This window comes from Symphodus melops (assembly GCF_947650265.1).
Source record: "Symphodus melops genome assembly, chromosome: 19".
Lineage (NCBI taxonomy): Eukaryota > Metazoa > Chordata > Actinopteri > Labriformes > Labridae > Symphodus > Symphodus melops.
This window is the reverse complement of record NC_136709.1, coordinates 11,470,253-11,483,639: the sequence shown is the minus strand read 5'-3', so window position 1 is coordinate 11,483,639 and position 13,387 is coordinate 11,470,253. Positions and strand designations below refer to the sequence as shown.

General features: G+C 40.1%; 2 protein-coding genes across 2 annotated transcripts; both read right to left on the bottom strand.

The window, feature by feature from the left end:
• Positions 1 to 770: 770 nt before the first annotated feature.
• ngb (neuroglobin) lies at positions 771 to 5,838 on the bottom strand. Its single transcript, XM_079369072.1, has 5 exons — positions 4,003 to 5,838; positions 3,665 to 3,895; positions 3,164 to 3,272; positions 2,948 to 3,067; positions 771 to 2,843 (listed from the first exon to the last, which is right to left on the bottom strand). Exons 2-5 carry the CDS (start codon positions 3,760 to 3,762, stop codon positions 2,691 to 2,693), a joined length of 480 nt encoding a protein of 159 aa, XP_079225198.1. The 5' UTR covers positions 3,763 to 3,895; positions 4,003 to 5,838; the 3' UTR covers positions 771 to 2,690.
• A 205-nt stretch (positions 5,839 to 6,043) lies between these two features.
• Positions 6,044 to 13,325, bottom strand: fam161b (FAM161 centrosomal protein B; the record flags this gene model as incomplete). The annotated part of the gene is made up of 9 exons (XM_079368993.1): positions 6,044 to 6,421; positions 6,672 to 6,814; positions 6,898 to 6,997; positions 7,104 to 7,271; positions 7,364 to 7,482; positions 9,627 to 9,937; positions 10,888 to 11,345; positions 12,403 to 12,631; positions 13,127 to 13,325. The coding sequence occupies 9 exons, from the start codon at positions 13,323 to 13,325 to the stop codon at positions 6,343 to 6,345; spliced, it is 1,806 nt and encodes a 601-aa protein (XP_079225119.1). The 3' UTR covers positions 6,044 to 6,342.
• Positions 13,326 to 13,387: the final 62 nt, after the last annotated feature.

The window sequence follows — 13,387 nt, the reverse complement described above, 5'->3', positions numbered from 1 at the left end:
AGCCTGTACAACTCTGGGGACCGGTTAACGATTTACCACAAGGGCAATAAACAACTTGTGTATTTCAGTCGTTAATTGAAAATTCTAGTAATATTGAATTGAGAAGGCCAGGTCAGAGTCTCCATGAAGTCAAGTTGCTAGACATCTTTGGGTCACTGTTGTTGTGGAGGCTGAAGGACAAGGAGTAGAAAAATACTGTCAGTAAGACAGAGAGAATGAGGATAACATCTAAAGTGCAGAGAGACAGATTAGGGCCATGTCAGCCTCTGCTTTAACAGCCGAACAGACAGCCAGTTCATGGATGTGACGTTTACAATGATATAAACAAATTATATCTACAGGAGAAATTTTCCGTGTTCTAATTGCTCATTATGTTACCTTCCTTTTTCAATTCTTATTAATTTTGTCTGGTTAAAACTACACATGCAAATTAATAATCATGCAGGAACACACGTAACTCTTTAAAAATTTGACTTGCATTTTGAGAAAAATATGTGGACATTTTTGTCCACATACCAGGAAGCAAATACCAGGATGACATTGTGCAGTTGCATGAGTAAGTGGGCTGAAGAGCCTAAAGTCGCCCTCGTCTCTGTAGCCGAGAGCGATAAGTCATTCGGTGCTTGGATCTTATGTAACACTGGAGCATGGGCAGTCAGTGGGAAGGAAAATCAAGCATGGTGTGATTGATTTTAAATGCTGACAACTGTGTTGTAACCATCATCGGCCTGTAAAAAACAATCTGAGAGCCAGAGGAAAACACACTGACCTTGTTTAGCAGTAAAATATCCACCATCACTTTATTTAGTCATATGTAAGCACACAACATGTTTTTTAAGTGTAGAATGTAATTCGGCTTACAAAGAGTGAGTAATTGCATAACACTTATATATTAATCATTATAAATAATCATTATAATATTGTGCGTTTTTGGTTGAAGGATAACTGGGTGAAGTCATCGTTGTATAGTAGCAGCTGATAATGATGAGGTAGGCAGTGACACAGCCAATATGTACAGAGCTGGGTGTTAAAAAGATAACATGCCAGATGTCAGTCATGTCTGCAATGTTATAAAAAAAAGACATGGAGAACAACAACCTGCATTGAGCTGTGTACTGAATCGCTATAAATACTCCACCTACACAGTCAGTTAATGAACATTATACCTGCAAACTGGAAAGTTAACATAATCTGCAGGAATAGAATTGCTCAATAAAATTCAGCTTTTTTTGTTAAATTTCCTCTAACAATTGCACATGAATAAGGGTAAACAAAGCAGGATAAACAAATGAAAACATCTGGATGATTTACTCACATTATAAAGTCAAAGCGTTTAACAACACAAATATTTCATAATATATAAAAATAAACTTTGTCCAAGTAAACGCAGACTTGGATTAACAGTTGTACTGTATGTTGTTATTCTCTATTACTGGCACCCTGTTGCTAAGTTACTTGGCATTATGACTATGAATGTAAATAAGAACTGAGGATGATACACACAGCATAATGGCAGAAATAATGATTATACACACATTTTCTCAGTACACTTTGTTAATAAATTCAGTTTGTCTTTGTTTTATCATCAAAAACAAATGTTCACATTTTCTTCATGTTATTGAGACACTGTGTGTGGGAGGAAAAACTAATAACTAACACTCATCTGCTTATCTTCATCTCCAAGGCTAAAGCTATAGTATGTTTGTAGCCACAATAACAAGAGATAGTGAGAGAAGCGACTACAGTACAACAGAACTACTACTTCAATAACAAAGACTGGAGACTGATAGATAAAGAACAAAGATTGTATACTGGCTCTAAGATGCCCTTTACTTTAAAACGTTATAAAGGTCACATAACAGTCTATTATTAAGAGACTAACAGTCAGCTGAAGCCTATGGAAATACTTACAGCCTTTACTAAAGTGAATATCACACACTGAGTTGAGTGAGGTGAACTTGCACGCCTTAACAGTCATTGTTCTCCGAGTATAACAGTTCTTGTCAGTATATAAAGATGTTTTGCTTATCAATGGGTTAATGTTAGATAAAGTCTCACACACTAAAAAAAAAGGAGTACCAATATGTTATAATAATAATAGAAAGCACAGTAATAGTTAGATAGGATTTTCTTCTGTATAGCCCATTGCTATGTCCCAAAAGTTTGGAACACAGTGAAACTTTACAAAACATCTTCAGTTAGAAAGAGAGCTGCCCATGCTGGCCACAGTAACAACAGTCTGAGTAGTGTGTGATGTCTACATTTTTTTTTTTTTTACCTATCACCTGTTTTAAGATACATCACAAAGACCACTACAGTCACTGTTATAATTTGAGTAGATATATCAACTCATTACACACATAGAGACTTAAAAGATATCCTTTATCTCATAGAGAGGCGTTCAGACTTCAAGTCCAAACTTGAAGGAACTGAAGCAGGCTGGCTCAGATCCTCACAGCTTAACAGCAGCATTGCTTGGCAGCTAAACATCCACAGCAATGAAAATAAACTCTGCAATTGGTTGATCCAATAGTAACCACACCGAACATTTGCTACGCTATGCAACCCCACTCACAGAGCAAATGTACAGCAGCCAAAGCCACAATGCTGTAAATTACACAGCCTTATTCCATGGCAACCATGTCGAGTGATTTGACAGCAACTGCTCAGCGGCACCTGCCGTGTGCGCCTCAGTCCGCCTTGTCTTCGCCATTCTTGGCCCAGCCTCGGCTCATGGCTGCTACCACAACGCTGTACATCTTGAGCCAGGCTTGACGCAGTGGTGCTGTGTAGGCCTGACCCAGACTGCACTGCAGCATGTAGAGGAGGGACTCACCCACCACCTTAAAGCACAAAACACACACAGAATATTTTACCCCATATTTGTCACAGCTCATTCACTCGTGTAATTGCTTTTTGAGAGTTGTTCCATTAAAAATGATCCTACAGCGAATGACTGTGTGTTGACGCCAACTGCCTGATGCTTCCTCCCAAGGTTGAGCAGGAAGTCCTCCAAGGAGTGAAGGTCGTCCAGGTGGCTGACTGCTGCATCGATCACAAGCATCACCTGTGATCACATGCAAATACACATGCAGAGAGAGTTTGAGCTGTGTGCTGGCACAGAGTGCAACTTGAGTTTGTGAGTGAAGTAAACGGAGCTCACCTTGGTGACATGTTCCAGGAACTGAGGGCTGGAGAGGCAGTCTTGTGTGGAGCCACAGTTTGTATTGTAGTGGAAAAGAGTGAGGAGCGCAGGGTCCAGCTCAAACAGTCTGCCACAGACAAATACCACACTGTTCTATACATGTATACACATCCATAAAAATCAATCTGTAAATCCTGCATCTACAAATCTCTTGTGCTTGTCACGGATTTAGTGGCAGCTGTCTCAGAGTAAATTGTGGATTATTGCAGCTCGTCGCCAGGCAACAAGTCAAGCTTCCGGTCTCTGCTAGTGAAAGTGTGCAGCAAAAGATCTAGCTTGATTCTCTCTCAACACCTTGGTTACGTCTTCCAGCACAGCTGTTAAGTAACAACACAAAAACAGCAAGCTACTTCTATCTTAAGTAAAGCATTTGCTTGAATCTCCGCAGAATAGATATTTAGTTCTCTAACACATTCTTTACTGTCTGATTTGAATTTAGCTGATAGTGTGAAACATTACCTGGAAAACATGATGACACCATGAGGAACTTTATTCTTGCCCAAGCTCTCCCAGCTTCCTCGTATCAGCTCCTTGTCTTTCCCTGACAGCTCCTCCATCCTCCCTCAGGCTGTAAACACAAGGCAACTTTGTCTGGAGGGGGGTGACAAACAACTTCTCTACAGGACAAGAAGGGGCAGTGTGAGGAAATCCATAACATATGAGGCGATCCAAGGAGGAAACTTCTGTCACCTGGAAAACAAAGTGGACAAACAAAGAAGTGCAACAGCTGATTTTACTCATAATGTTTCCAAAACAAAGGGAGAAACAGCTGCTAGGGATGCACAAATATACTTTACCTTGCTGAAGTCAATCTTCCCTCTGAACTTCTTCTGTTGCAGCAAGGCTTTGGGGTCTGTGTGAGTGTGTTTGTGTGTGTGTGCAGGCTGCAGCCTTGCCTGACACTCTGGTGCACTTGCTCTCTATCTTTCCCTGGCCCACAGTGCTAGTCAGGGAGAGTTGTGCCACGCTCTTATCTGTCACACTGGCTGCTATCTCTCCCTCCCTTTCCCCGTTTGCCTCTTGATATGCTCTCTCTCCAGCACGGGGATGATATTATTCATGCCACTGAAGGAGAAAAACAGGGATCTGTCTCTTCTGCTTCAGAGAGGCTGCAGCGAGCCACAGCTCCTCCTGCAGGTGAACCAAGGACTAAAACACAGAGACTGAACATGCACAACATGCATTATACTTCAAATACTCAGCCTTCTATGAGAAGATAATTCAAGTGAACAAGAAATTAATATGGACACAATCAGAAGAAAACACAAAATACAGTAAGCATGTATTGCAGAGCAGTTGCAGATGTATATATACACATACATAAAAAAAGAGCCCCACAGGCAGGGGGTTATGGGAGCGTTATATAAGATGCTGAGCTGATGAGGATGTGGGAACAGGTGGGCAGGTGGGCGGGCTTTATCAGGTGATGAGGAATAGAGGGAACTCAGGGGTAACTGAAGGGCAAGGAGAGTCTATACAGTACATGTCAGAAGAAAATAGCAGACACCCAAATATGAGGCCTAGAACTCTATGATTGTGACAGTAAATACGTTTGAGAGCGATATGATCCTTGCATTTACATAATTAAACGTGTGGGAGTTTCTATATCTTCACGGAGCTGGGGGGGAAATGCATCACCTTGGTAAAATAAGATAATTCATCTGCCAAGCATGACCGCTCCTTAATTGGCCTGATCTGAACATTTGTTTGCCCGGCACACAGCCTGTCATAAATCTATAAGAGACGTTTATTCCCTTTCTCAGCCTCTAAATGCATCTCAGGCACTTCAGATTGTTTCAAGAGAGGTCACAGGAGTCGGATGTAGCGGGAGGAAGCTTCTTTGATTATCAGACAGATGTTGAGAGATTGGATCTGTTTTCAGCTGCGCATCAGGGGGATCAGAGTTGCATAGTGTTCTCCTGAGGGACGACAAGGCCGACTGGGGCGGGAAATACGGTTCCCATGACAACCTGATAGGATGGAGTCCTTGAGGCATCATGTGATGTTTCAGATTTAAGGGAAAGGACCGTATAGGATTAAGTATTGCATATTTAAGTTATTTGACAACATTTTAGCTTTTATACTTTTTTTTTATTTTCTGAAGAATATTTGAAATTTTATGCTGCATACTGTTATAGACTCCCTGTCCCTGCCATTCTCTGTAATGATGCACACAAGTCAGGAAGGACAAATTGTAATGTTATTTTATGTGAATTTCTTTTAAAGATGTTCTGATTGAAAGTTGTACAAACACTGCCTTTAGAGTCAATGCACGACATATTTTCCGAAAGCAAAGTATTCTCTCTGGTATGAACTGTTGTCTTTATAATGACATTTTGATTATGATGGTTAAAAAAGACATTCCCGTGTGGTTTGTAAGTTAAAATGATTTCTAAAATTCCTGGAAGTCAGCTGTCTAAGCACAGCTTACAGCTAAGTCCAGTGTGTAAGTGTATTTGATGTGGGTCTATGGGCTTAGAGCAGACCACTTAAATGGTCTCTGTAAGATGTTTATTTAGGCAGTGCGGCAAAAGAAACAACTGAGAAAAGCCTGTGTCAGACGCTGAATGTCCTTATGGGAACTGCCCAATCAAAAAATGACCTTTGCTTATTTTTTAAAGACATTCAACAGAGAGAGAGAGAGAGACTTTATTTACCCTGAAATCTTTTTATTTTGATATCAAAAACTTTTGATTCAATGTGGGTCAAACAACAAGTATTGTTAAAATGTAATGTTATGTTGTTGAAATGTTTATTCTTGTAACCTAGTATCATAATTCTCAAAATTACAGAGTTTTTATTCTTAAGTAAAACTGTGGTCTTAAAACCAAAAGCAGATTTCATTTAATTTTCCTTGAAATGTCATCTGATCTTTTATCCATACGCATATTAAACTTAAAGCGTATAAAAGATTTACAACCTAGAACACATACACTTCTATAACGTTTTATCTTTCAATAAACATTTCCGATTATAAAGTTTAAAATGTTTTATAATTTTTTAATTCATGGTTGGACATCTTAAACAACCAAACGCTTGCTGCGGACAGTAAACCGTGACATGAATCATTTTTGAGGACGCTGTTGTTTTCTGGCGGTGAGGCCACAAAAAAATCAGTGCCGCCTTAAACCTTCTGATCATGGTATTTCTTCTTTGGACTTCACGCTCTTCTCATCCACATCTTCAATTTTCTCCCCGTCGTCTACATTTTCATCCCTAAATCAGACATGTTGGGTTAGAAAATGACTATATTGTAATTATGTCGAACTTTTGCTTGGCTACAGTTTTTGTCTTTTCTTCACTGAAGACTTGCAGGGCAAGCTCAGGAAATTATGTAATGTAATATGACTTAACCACATGAAGTCCTTGGCTCTGCAGAACTAGTGCTATTCGTATTTTTACTGGTTACAACGCTATTACATGATGGATGTTTAACAAATTCGCTTAAAAATCCCATACCGCATACCTGCTCTGAATGTCATTCTGGTCTATGTCTTCTTCTAATCTGGAAGATGTTGCCTCTCCTTTTTCTTTGACAAATTGTTCCTTTAATCCGGCTCTCTTCAGTTTGTTTCTGTACGTCTGCTCTGCATGAGCCTTTGCATTTTTCTGCCAGTAAGAAGTCAAAGTTATGCTGGACAGGCTTATCATTTAAAACAAGGTTTAATCAGCTCCTCTACCATGTTCCTCACCTGTGTCACCTGTTCAAACAAATAAGGGCGTTCACTGACGCGTGCTTTCATGTTCCGTAACTCCTTCATGTATTCTCCCCTCCGCTGTTGGTCAGCCTCCCTTCATGTTGGAGGAGATCACACGTTCAGCAGTTGTGGTTGACGTGATGTGACTTTTAAATGTTACAAAACTGGACGATGAATGGCCTCAATTGAACGACACTCACCAATGCTGCCGTAGTTTTTCCTGACACACTTCTTTCAAGCTGCTGTGTGGGTCCAGCAGCCTAGCATGGAGTGAGACTGTTTTCTGCATGACCTGGGACCTCATTTGGTGCTTCCTTAACCAGTCCACACTCTCCTCATTCTTGTTCTCCCTCAATTCCATTGACTTTCTGAAGAGTAAAGAGGGTGTAACTATTTAGAGTTTAAATATATTTACTTAAAAAAATGATTGTGCAAAGTAAAACAAGCATGAATAAATCACCTGATGGCCATGCAGCGCTTCCTGACAGCATCTGTTATAAATGTGGGGAGTGTGTCTGTGGACAGTGAAGTGAGGGCCCCCATTGACTTGCTTCTACAGAGATGACTTGGTCTTGTAGTCTTTACACGAGGGATGATAAATAATTAACTTAGAAATAAAACCAATCTGTAGGAAGAAGAGTAACACCTGACTCAAATAAATTATGTGGAAAATTCTTGGTAATTCATAATAATCATGGATTTCTTTCTTTGTTTCTTTTTGATATTTCGTTTCTACTTACAATGACTACAAGTTAATACAATATACACACAAATGATTTTACTGATTACAAGTTTAAATAGACAATACAAATATTACTTGTTACTCTATTTGACACCACACAGTGAGTTTGAATGCAGGTGGCTGCTCGAGCAGCTCATCTCATGAGCAAGAGTGAGCTTTAAGTCAAACAAATCCAGGTCTCCGCTCCTCAGGAAAGGAAGGGTGACAGAAAAGTTCTGCTTTTTTTTTTTAATGGAAAAGATTATTAAAATTGCATGTAAGCAGAAGCCGGACAAGATCTTCCCCTGTGCTCTGAAGGACGGAGCATCATGGCAGGCAGTTGACCTCATCACCTGGCTCACTGCAGACGACAAGTCAGGGCTCTTCAGTGTATTCAAGTTCTACAGTAGGTTTACCAAAAACTCAATCCAACCTCGACTCCTCTGGCCACTGCTTACCTATGAAGTCTCTACAACCGTCGTCGAGGGCTACGAGAGGAAGATCAGCCCGACAGTTCCTCTACAGGTGGCTGGGCCTAATATGAAGCCTGAGCAGCAGTGTCCTGTGCTGGTGCAACACCAAGTTGCTGTTTCCAGACTAGTAGAAGAGTTCAAGATCATCTGAGCCAGGGAGGTATTTCTCTGACCTCAAATTTACCTGATCAAGATCAGAACGGAAGTGGCGTGAACAAGATTCAATTGAGCGAGCCCAGGAAAAGCTGAGGGAAAGCTTCCTGCTTGGCACAGTGGCGACAGGTCAGGCCGGTATGGTAGCCTCCAACAACCTGCTTTAGTAGAGCCGGTGGGAAAAAGCTCCACAATCTCGTATACTGTAGTCTGTGCACATCAGCAAGAGACTGGCAGACATCGCTGCAGTCAACAGACACAGGTCCTAAAGCCCAGGGAGTCTGAGTAATTGATCTCAAGCTGAGCGTCCTGATTAAAGGAGGCTCAGGTCAGTGACCAGGTTTGTTATACATAGAACAGCTACTGTAGCGACTTTCCAGAACAATGAAGCCGCTGAGAGGCTGAGGTTCAAACAATCCCTGCGATATGAAAAATAAGCTTAACTTTTTATAAGCAAAAAAAGAAAATCAACTGGACGTGCATGAACTCAAAACCAAAGTGGTTAAAGTGAGTCAAAAAACAATAGCAGTCAACAATATAGCCATACCCATATGACCCACTATTCACCTACTCATTATAATCCCACAATAACTGATTTCACAAACAATAACCCACACACCAAAATATAACACACTACGTACCATAACCTTAAACATACTTTAAAGACACTCGTCAATCCATCCAAGGCTCCAGCAGCTTTTATCAACTACGAGGGAATTCACTGCTGTAACCCACGTTTTGTTAATCTACAAACATAAATATGCTTGACAGAAACGTCTTTTTGTGCCAACCATCAATCACTAAATAAACATCGAGTTATTACAGCAGCTCAGAATCTTGAAATGCCTGACATGGTTTATTAAGCTCCTCTTTAGTAACTCTGTAATACCAAAGTGAGAGCATTTTTTGTTTGTTTGTTTTTCTCACTTTGGCCCAGTGTCAATTTTATGCCAGGCTTATTTAAATACTCCTGTCATTATTTTTACTCGCGTCTCGTTTGAGAAACATTTCATGTTTGTTTTAAATATGTGATGAATCTGACAGATGTATTTCTGTATGAATAGAATACTTCAAGTTATGGTTGTTCATCGAGGATGCAAATGATGCTAATCCTACTTTTTTTTCTTTTATGTTTTGTTTTTTTAAGAAAGTCCTGAATTCAATATAAGACCACTTCCTCCCATGACTGTGACTCCATAGAGGGTAATAGGTGATATGCCGTTCTGAAGCTCGTCAAGAATTGTAAATACTAGGAAACTGGAACTGTAATGATGTAAATAAATAAATAGGAGCAACTAAAATATTAACCAAATACCTATTTCCAGAATTCTCAAAGTAAACCAAACAATATCTCTGAGGTAGTGAAAATGTTTTACCTGTAAGGTTTCAGGACTTATCCTACTTTGCCTCGCAGGCAGCGCTGCTGTCCGCAGATGAAAGGGCTGACATTTTATCCCGTCTTTATTCGGTGTCTTTCTCAGTCCCTCTGTCTGCAAAGCTCTGTGCATCCTGCTGAAATCAGGGATCTGATGGTTGATTTTAGGCTGGAAGCTCAGCCTCTCATCCAGGAATCCCAACTTTTCTTTCCTAGTGCGGTTGGCAGTACGAAGTTTGGGGCTGCCAGAAACAGCAGGATACTGCTGTCGGACTGCTGTAAGAGTGGTAACTTGTCTGCAAAGTTCCTGGTCTGTAGAGAATAACAGTGAGGTAGAAAAGATGATTCAGTCATGTTGATTGTAAAAAATGTGTATTATAGACTGTTAAAAAGCCAAAGGTGAATTAATCTATACCAATTTAAAATCCACTGTCTTTGATAATGTTGAATGTTTATATCAAGTTAAAATAAAACGTTCATAGTCACTTCTTTGAGGATCAACATGGCAAATACAACGTAGCTCAGATTTCAGGGACATAACAAGCAGTGTATTATTTTTCACTGGATTCTGCATACTATCAAATGTGTGAACAAATTGTATCTCTTCAAAGTTCTAGTGAGGATTCCTGAGCTATCAGTCTCGAGAAATACTGAAACTCTTTTTTTTAAAATTCTTTTAAGAGCAGCAGGCTGTAAACTTCTTTTTTTGACTCGGGCTTGCATTAGAACAACTTCTAGATATGCTGCTGAAGACTTTAACCTCTATCTCTTGTGTCTATCCAAGCTCAAATTATACAGAACTTTACATTTGTTTCTTCCAAGGAATTGACAAACTTTTTTTATGTCATTAAGTTTGTGGTTAGGGTTCCTATTATTCTCATTGTCCATCATACATTATCAATTTGATTCAGGTATTGTTTGACTCATTTTACTACTTTATTAATCCCAGAGGAGAAAGTGGGGCTGCTACACACGGAGCATGACAGAACTGTTAAGGGTTTGGTACCTTGCTCAAGGGCACCTTAGCAATACTCGGGAAGTGACCTAACATTTCAGCAACCCAACCAACTTTGGTCCACACTTTAACTTGAATCAGCGACTCCCTGGTGCCCACCGCAGGTCCCTATAAACTGCACTACCGTCACCCCCAGTTCCCTGGTCATGCAGAAGACAGTCACACTAAAGATTCTGAGCTCTTGATGTTATCAATTCTACGTTTTAAACTAAATTTAACGAGTCAACCATCAGCAAAGGAAACCCACCTTTAAGTTCAGAGTCTATCTTTAGCAAATCTTTAGCCTCTTTATCCGGAGGTTTCTTCACAGTAGCGACCTTGTTTTTATTATCCTGTGACACCTGGGTTGACATTGTTATAAATTTCTCTTTCTTCTTTTTATCTCTCTCCTGAAAGCTGAAAGGTTTTTGAGTCGACAGCAAGAAGTCCCTCCTCTGCTCATGGTACTGCTTCCTCTGTTTCTCTCTCAGCTCCATCATGTCCTGATAGAGAGGCTGAGTGACGTGGCTTGGGACTGGAAGAGCACTGAACTTCTTCCGACACTCAGCCTCAGCCTCCCTCTCTTTTCTCAACTGTGTAGGGGTATAAGTGTTCTGCCTCCAGTTTGTTACACAGACCGAAGCTGGAGGAGGTGAGTTTGGCCTCTCTGACTGTCCGGGATGTCGAGAAGTATTTTGAGATTTGGATCTTCTCAGATGCCCATGTCTGGAAGAAAAAAAAAGAAAAAGCTGAATCGTTAGAACATAATAACATATTGCTCGAGAGACTGGAACAGTGTACTGAATTGGTTCAACACACATTTTTGTGCCCATTCCTTTTACTATCTACATGCTGCATGACGTCTCTTACCATGTTTATGCAGATGACACGCAACTGTATTCAACTGTATCAACTGGATGTGCCAGAATTTCCAACAGCTAAATAAAGAAAAACCTGAAACGACTGTCTTTGTCCCTAAAAAGGAAACATTAAAAGTACATTGACTCCATGACAGAAATATAGGTGTTAGTATGGCCTCTGACTTCAATTTTAACTGTCACAAAATCAGCCCATGACCTTGACATATGGCAAAGGATTTCTGTCTAAAAATGACAGACCAGACTATATAATTCAAACAGTGTTTCTTAAGGTCTTCATTCAAAATGTATCGGGCAGCTCATCCAAATGTTGCTGCCAGAGTAATTTATTTTAACTTGATCAAATTTATATTAAATGTTTGTTTTAATGACTCTTTATATTTGAATTTCAATTAATTATTTTTTATGAATTTTGTTGAAATATCTTCATTCATTTCAAGATCTCAATTAAAATAAGTGAAGTTTTGAGATGTAAAGACACCAGCACCCTTGTGGTTGTCCTTAGGGGAGTCTAGGGCTTTACCTAACACCGACGGTTCAAACTGTGTAAACACTACTGTACTTCCAGCAGTATAACATGCAATGCTGCAAAGTTCACAACATCTCAAACTGATTTCTTGAACATGACAATCGCTTCACTGATCTCAAATGGCCTCCAGAGTCACCAAGTCTCAATCCAATAGAGCGCCTTTGTGATGTGGTGGAACGGGAGATTCGTCTCATGGATGTGCAGCCGACAAATCTGCTGTAACTGTGTATCTACTATAGGACTGTTTCCACAGCACCTTGTTGGGTCTATGCCATGATGTTCAAAAGACAAAAGGGGGTCCAACCCAGTACTAGCAAGGTGTGTCTAATAAAGCGGCAGATAAGCGTCAAATAAAAAAACAATAAAGAAAACTTACTTAGGTTGCTGGTTTACTTTATTTTTATCACCAGACTGGTGTTCATTATATGTTGACAGGAGAGTATTCTGATGGATTCTCCTCTCAAGCTCCTCTGTCTGTGTCCTCTGTGTCTCCTGAAGTTGCTTCCTGAGATCCTCTTTCAGGGTCTTCAGCTGCTGCTGGAGAATCAGCTCTGATCTGAGTCCTTCTTCCAGAAAGCTTTCCAGTTTTGACATCTTCCTCTGACCTATGAGATTGTAAAAAGAAGAAGAAATAAAATAACAGACAATGTGAGTCCACATTTAGAAAAAAATAAATAAGTGTTTGCCCTTTTTTTCTCTTGTATGCTTTCTTTTTAAAATGTCGCGACAACTCCATACTCGTTTGTGTGGAGAAAAAAAGTTACCATGGCAACCATACCTCGGGCGGGCACTCGGGACGAGCAGGTTATTTATTGTTTGTTAAACTTGTAGCTGACGTGCATTAACCTGTAAACCAATATTCATTTTCGCTTTCTAGCGTCATAACAATTAAAACCGACATTTGAAGCAAAAGTTATGATGACTGCAGTAAAACCTGGTCTGAGACGAGCTTCTCGCTGCCTCTAAAGCGTCTTCCAATTTCATTTAACATCTCCTCTGTTTAGCAGGAAGGATAATGACATTTACAGAAATGTAAACAAATGTACAAAGGTCACACTATTTGATATTAACGGTGAAAGGAAGAAACTACTGAAACTCACTCTTCGTTTTGATCGCTTTAGCACCGTTTGTGGACATCAGCAGCAACGCCAGACGCCACAGACGTCTTCTCTGATTGGTCACGAACACGGAAGTACTTCCTTTTGGGGCGCTTGTCAACACAACATGGCAGGAGAACAGGAGAGACACGGCTGCTGCTTTTAAGGGCACAATCAAGGAGAAACGTCTTTTCGATTGCATTTAAACGTTTTTAAGACTTCGTACTCGGACTGGTTTAATTCGAGAGTTGTCTTAAATGAAGA

Excerpts from the sequence above, each read along its gene's own strand:
- ngb (XM_079369072.1), bottom strand. The coding sequence starts at position 3,762 with ATGGAGGAGCTGTCAGGGAAAGACAAGGAGCTGATACGAGGAAGCTGG. Across the intron at positions 3,273-3,664 it reads GGTGTCATCATGTTTTCCAG|ACTGTTTGAGCTGGACCCTG; the intron begins GTAATGTTTCAC and ends TGTCTGTGGCAG. Across the intron at positions 3,068-3,163 it reads TCCTGGAACATGTCACCAAG|GTGATGCTTGTGATCGATGC; the intron begins GTGAGCTCCGTT and ends ATGTGATCACAG.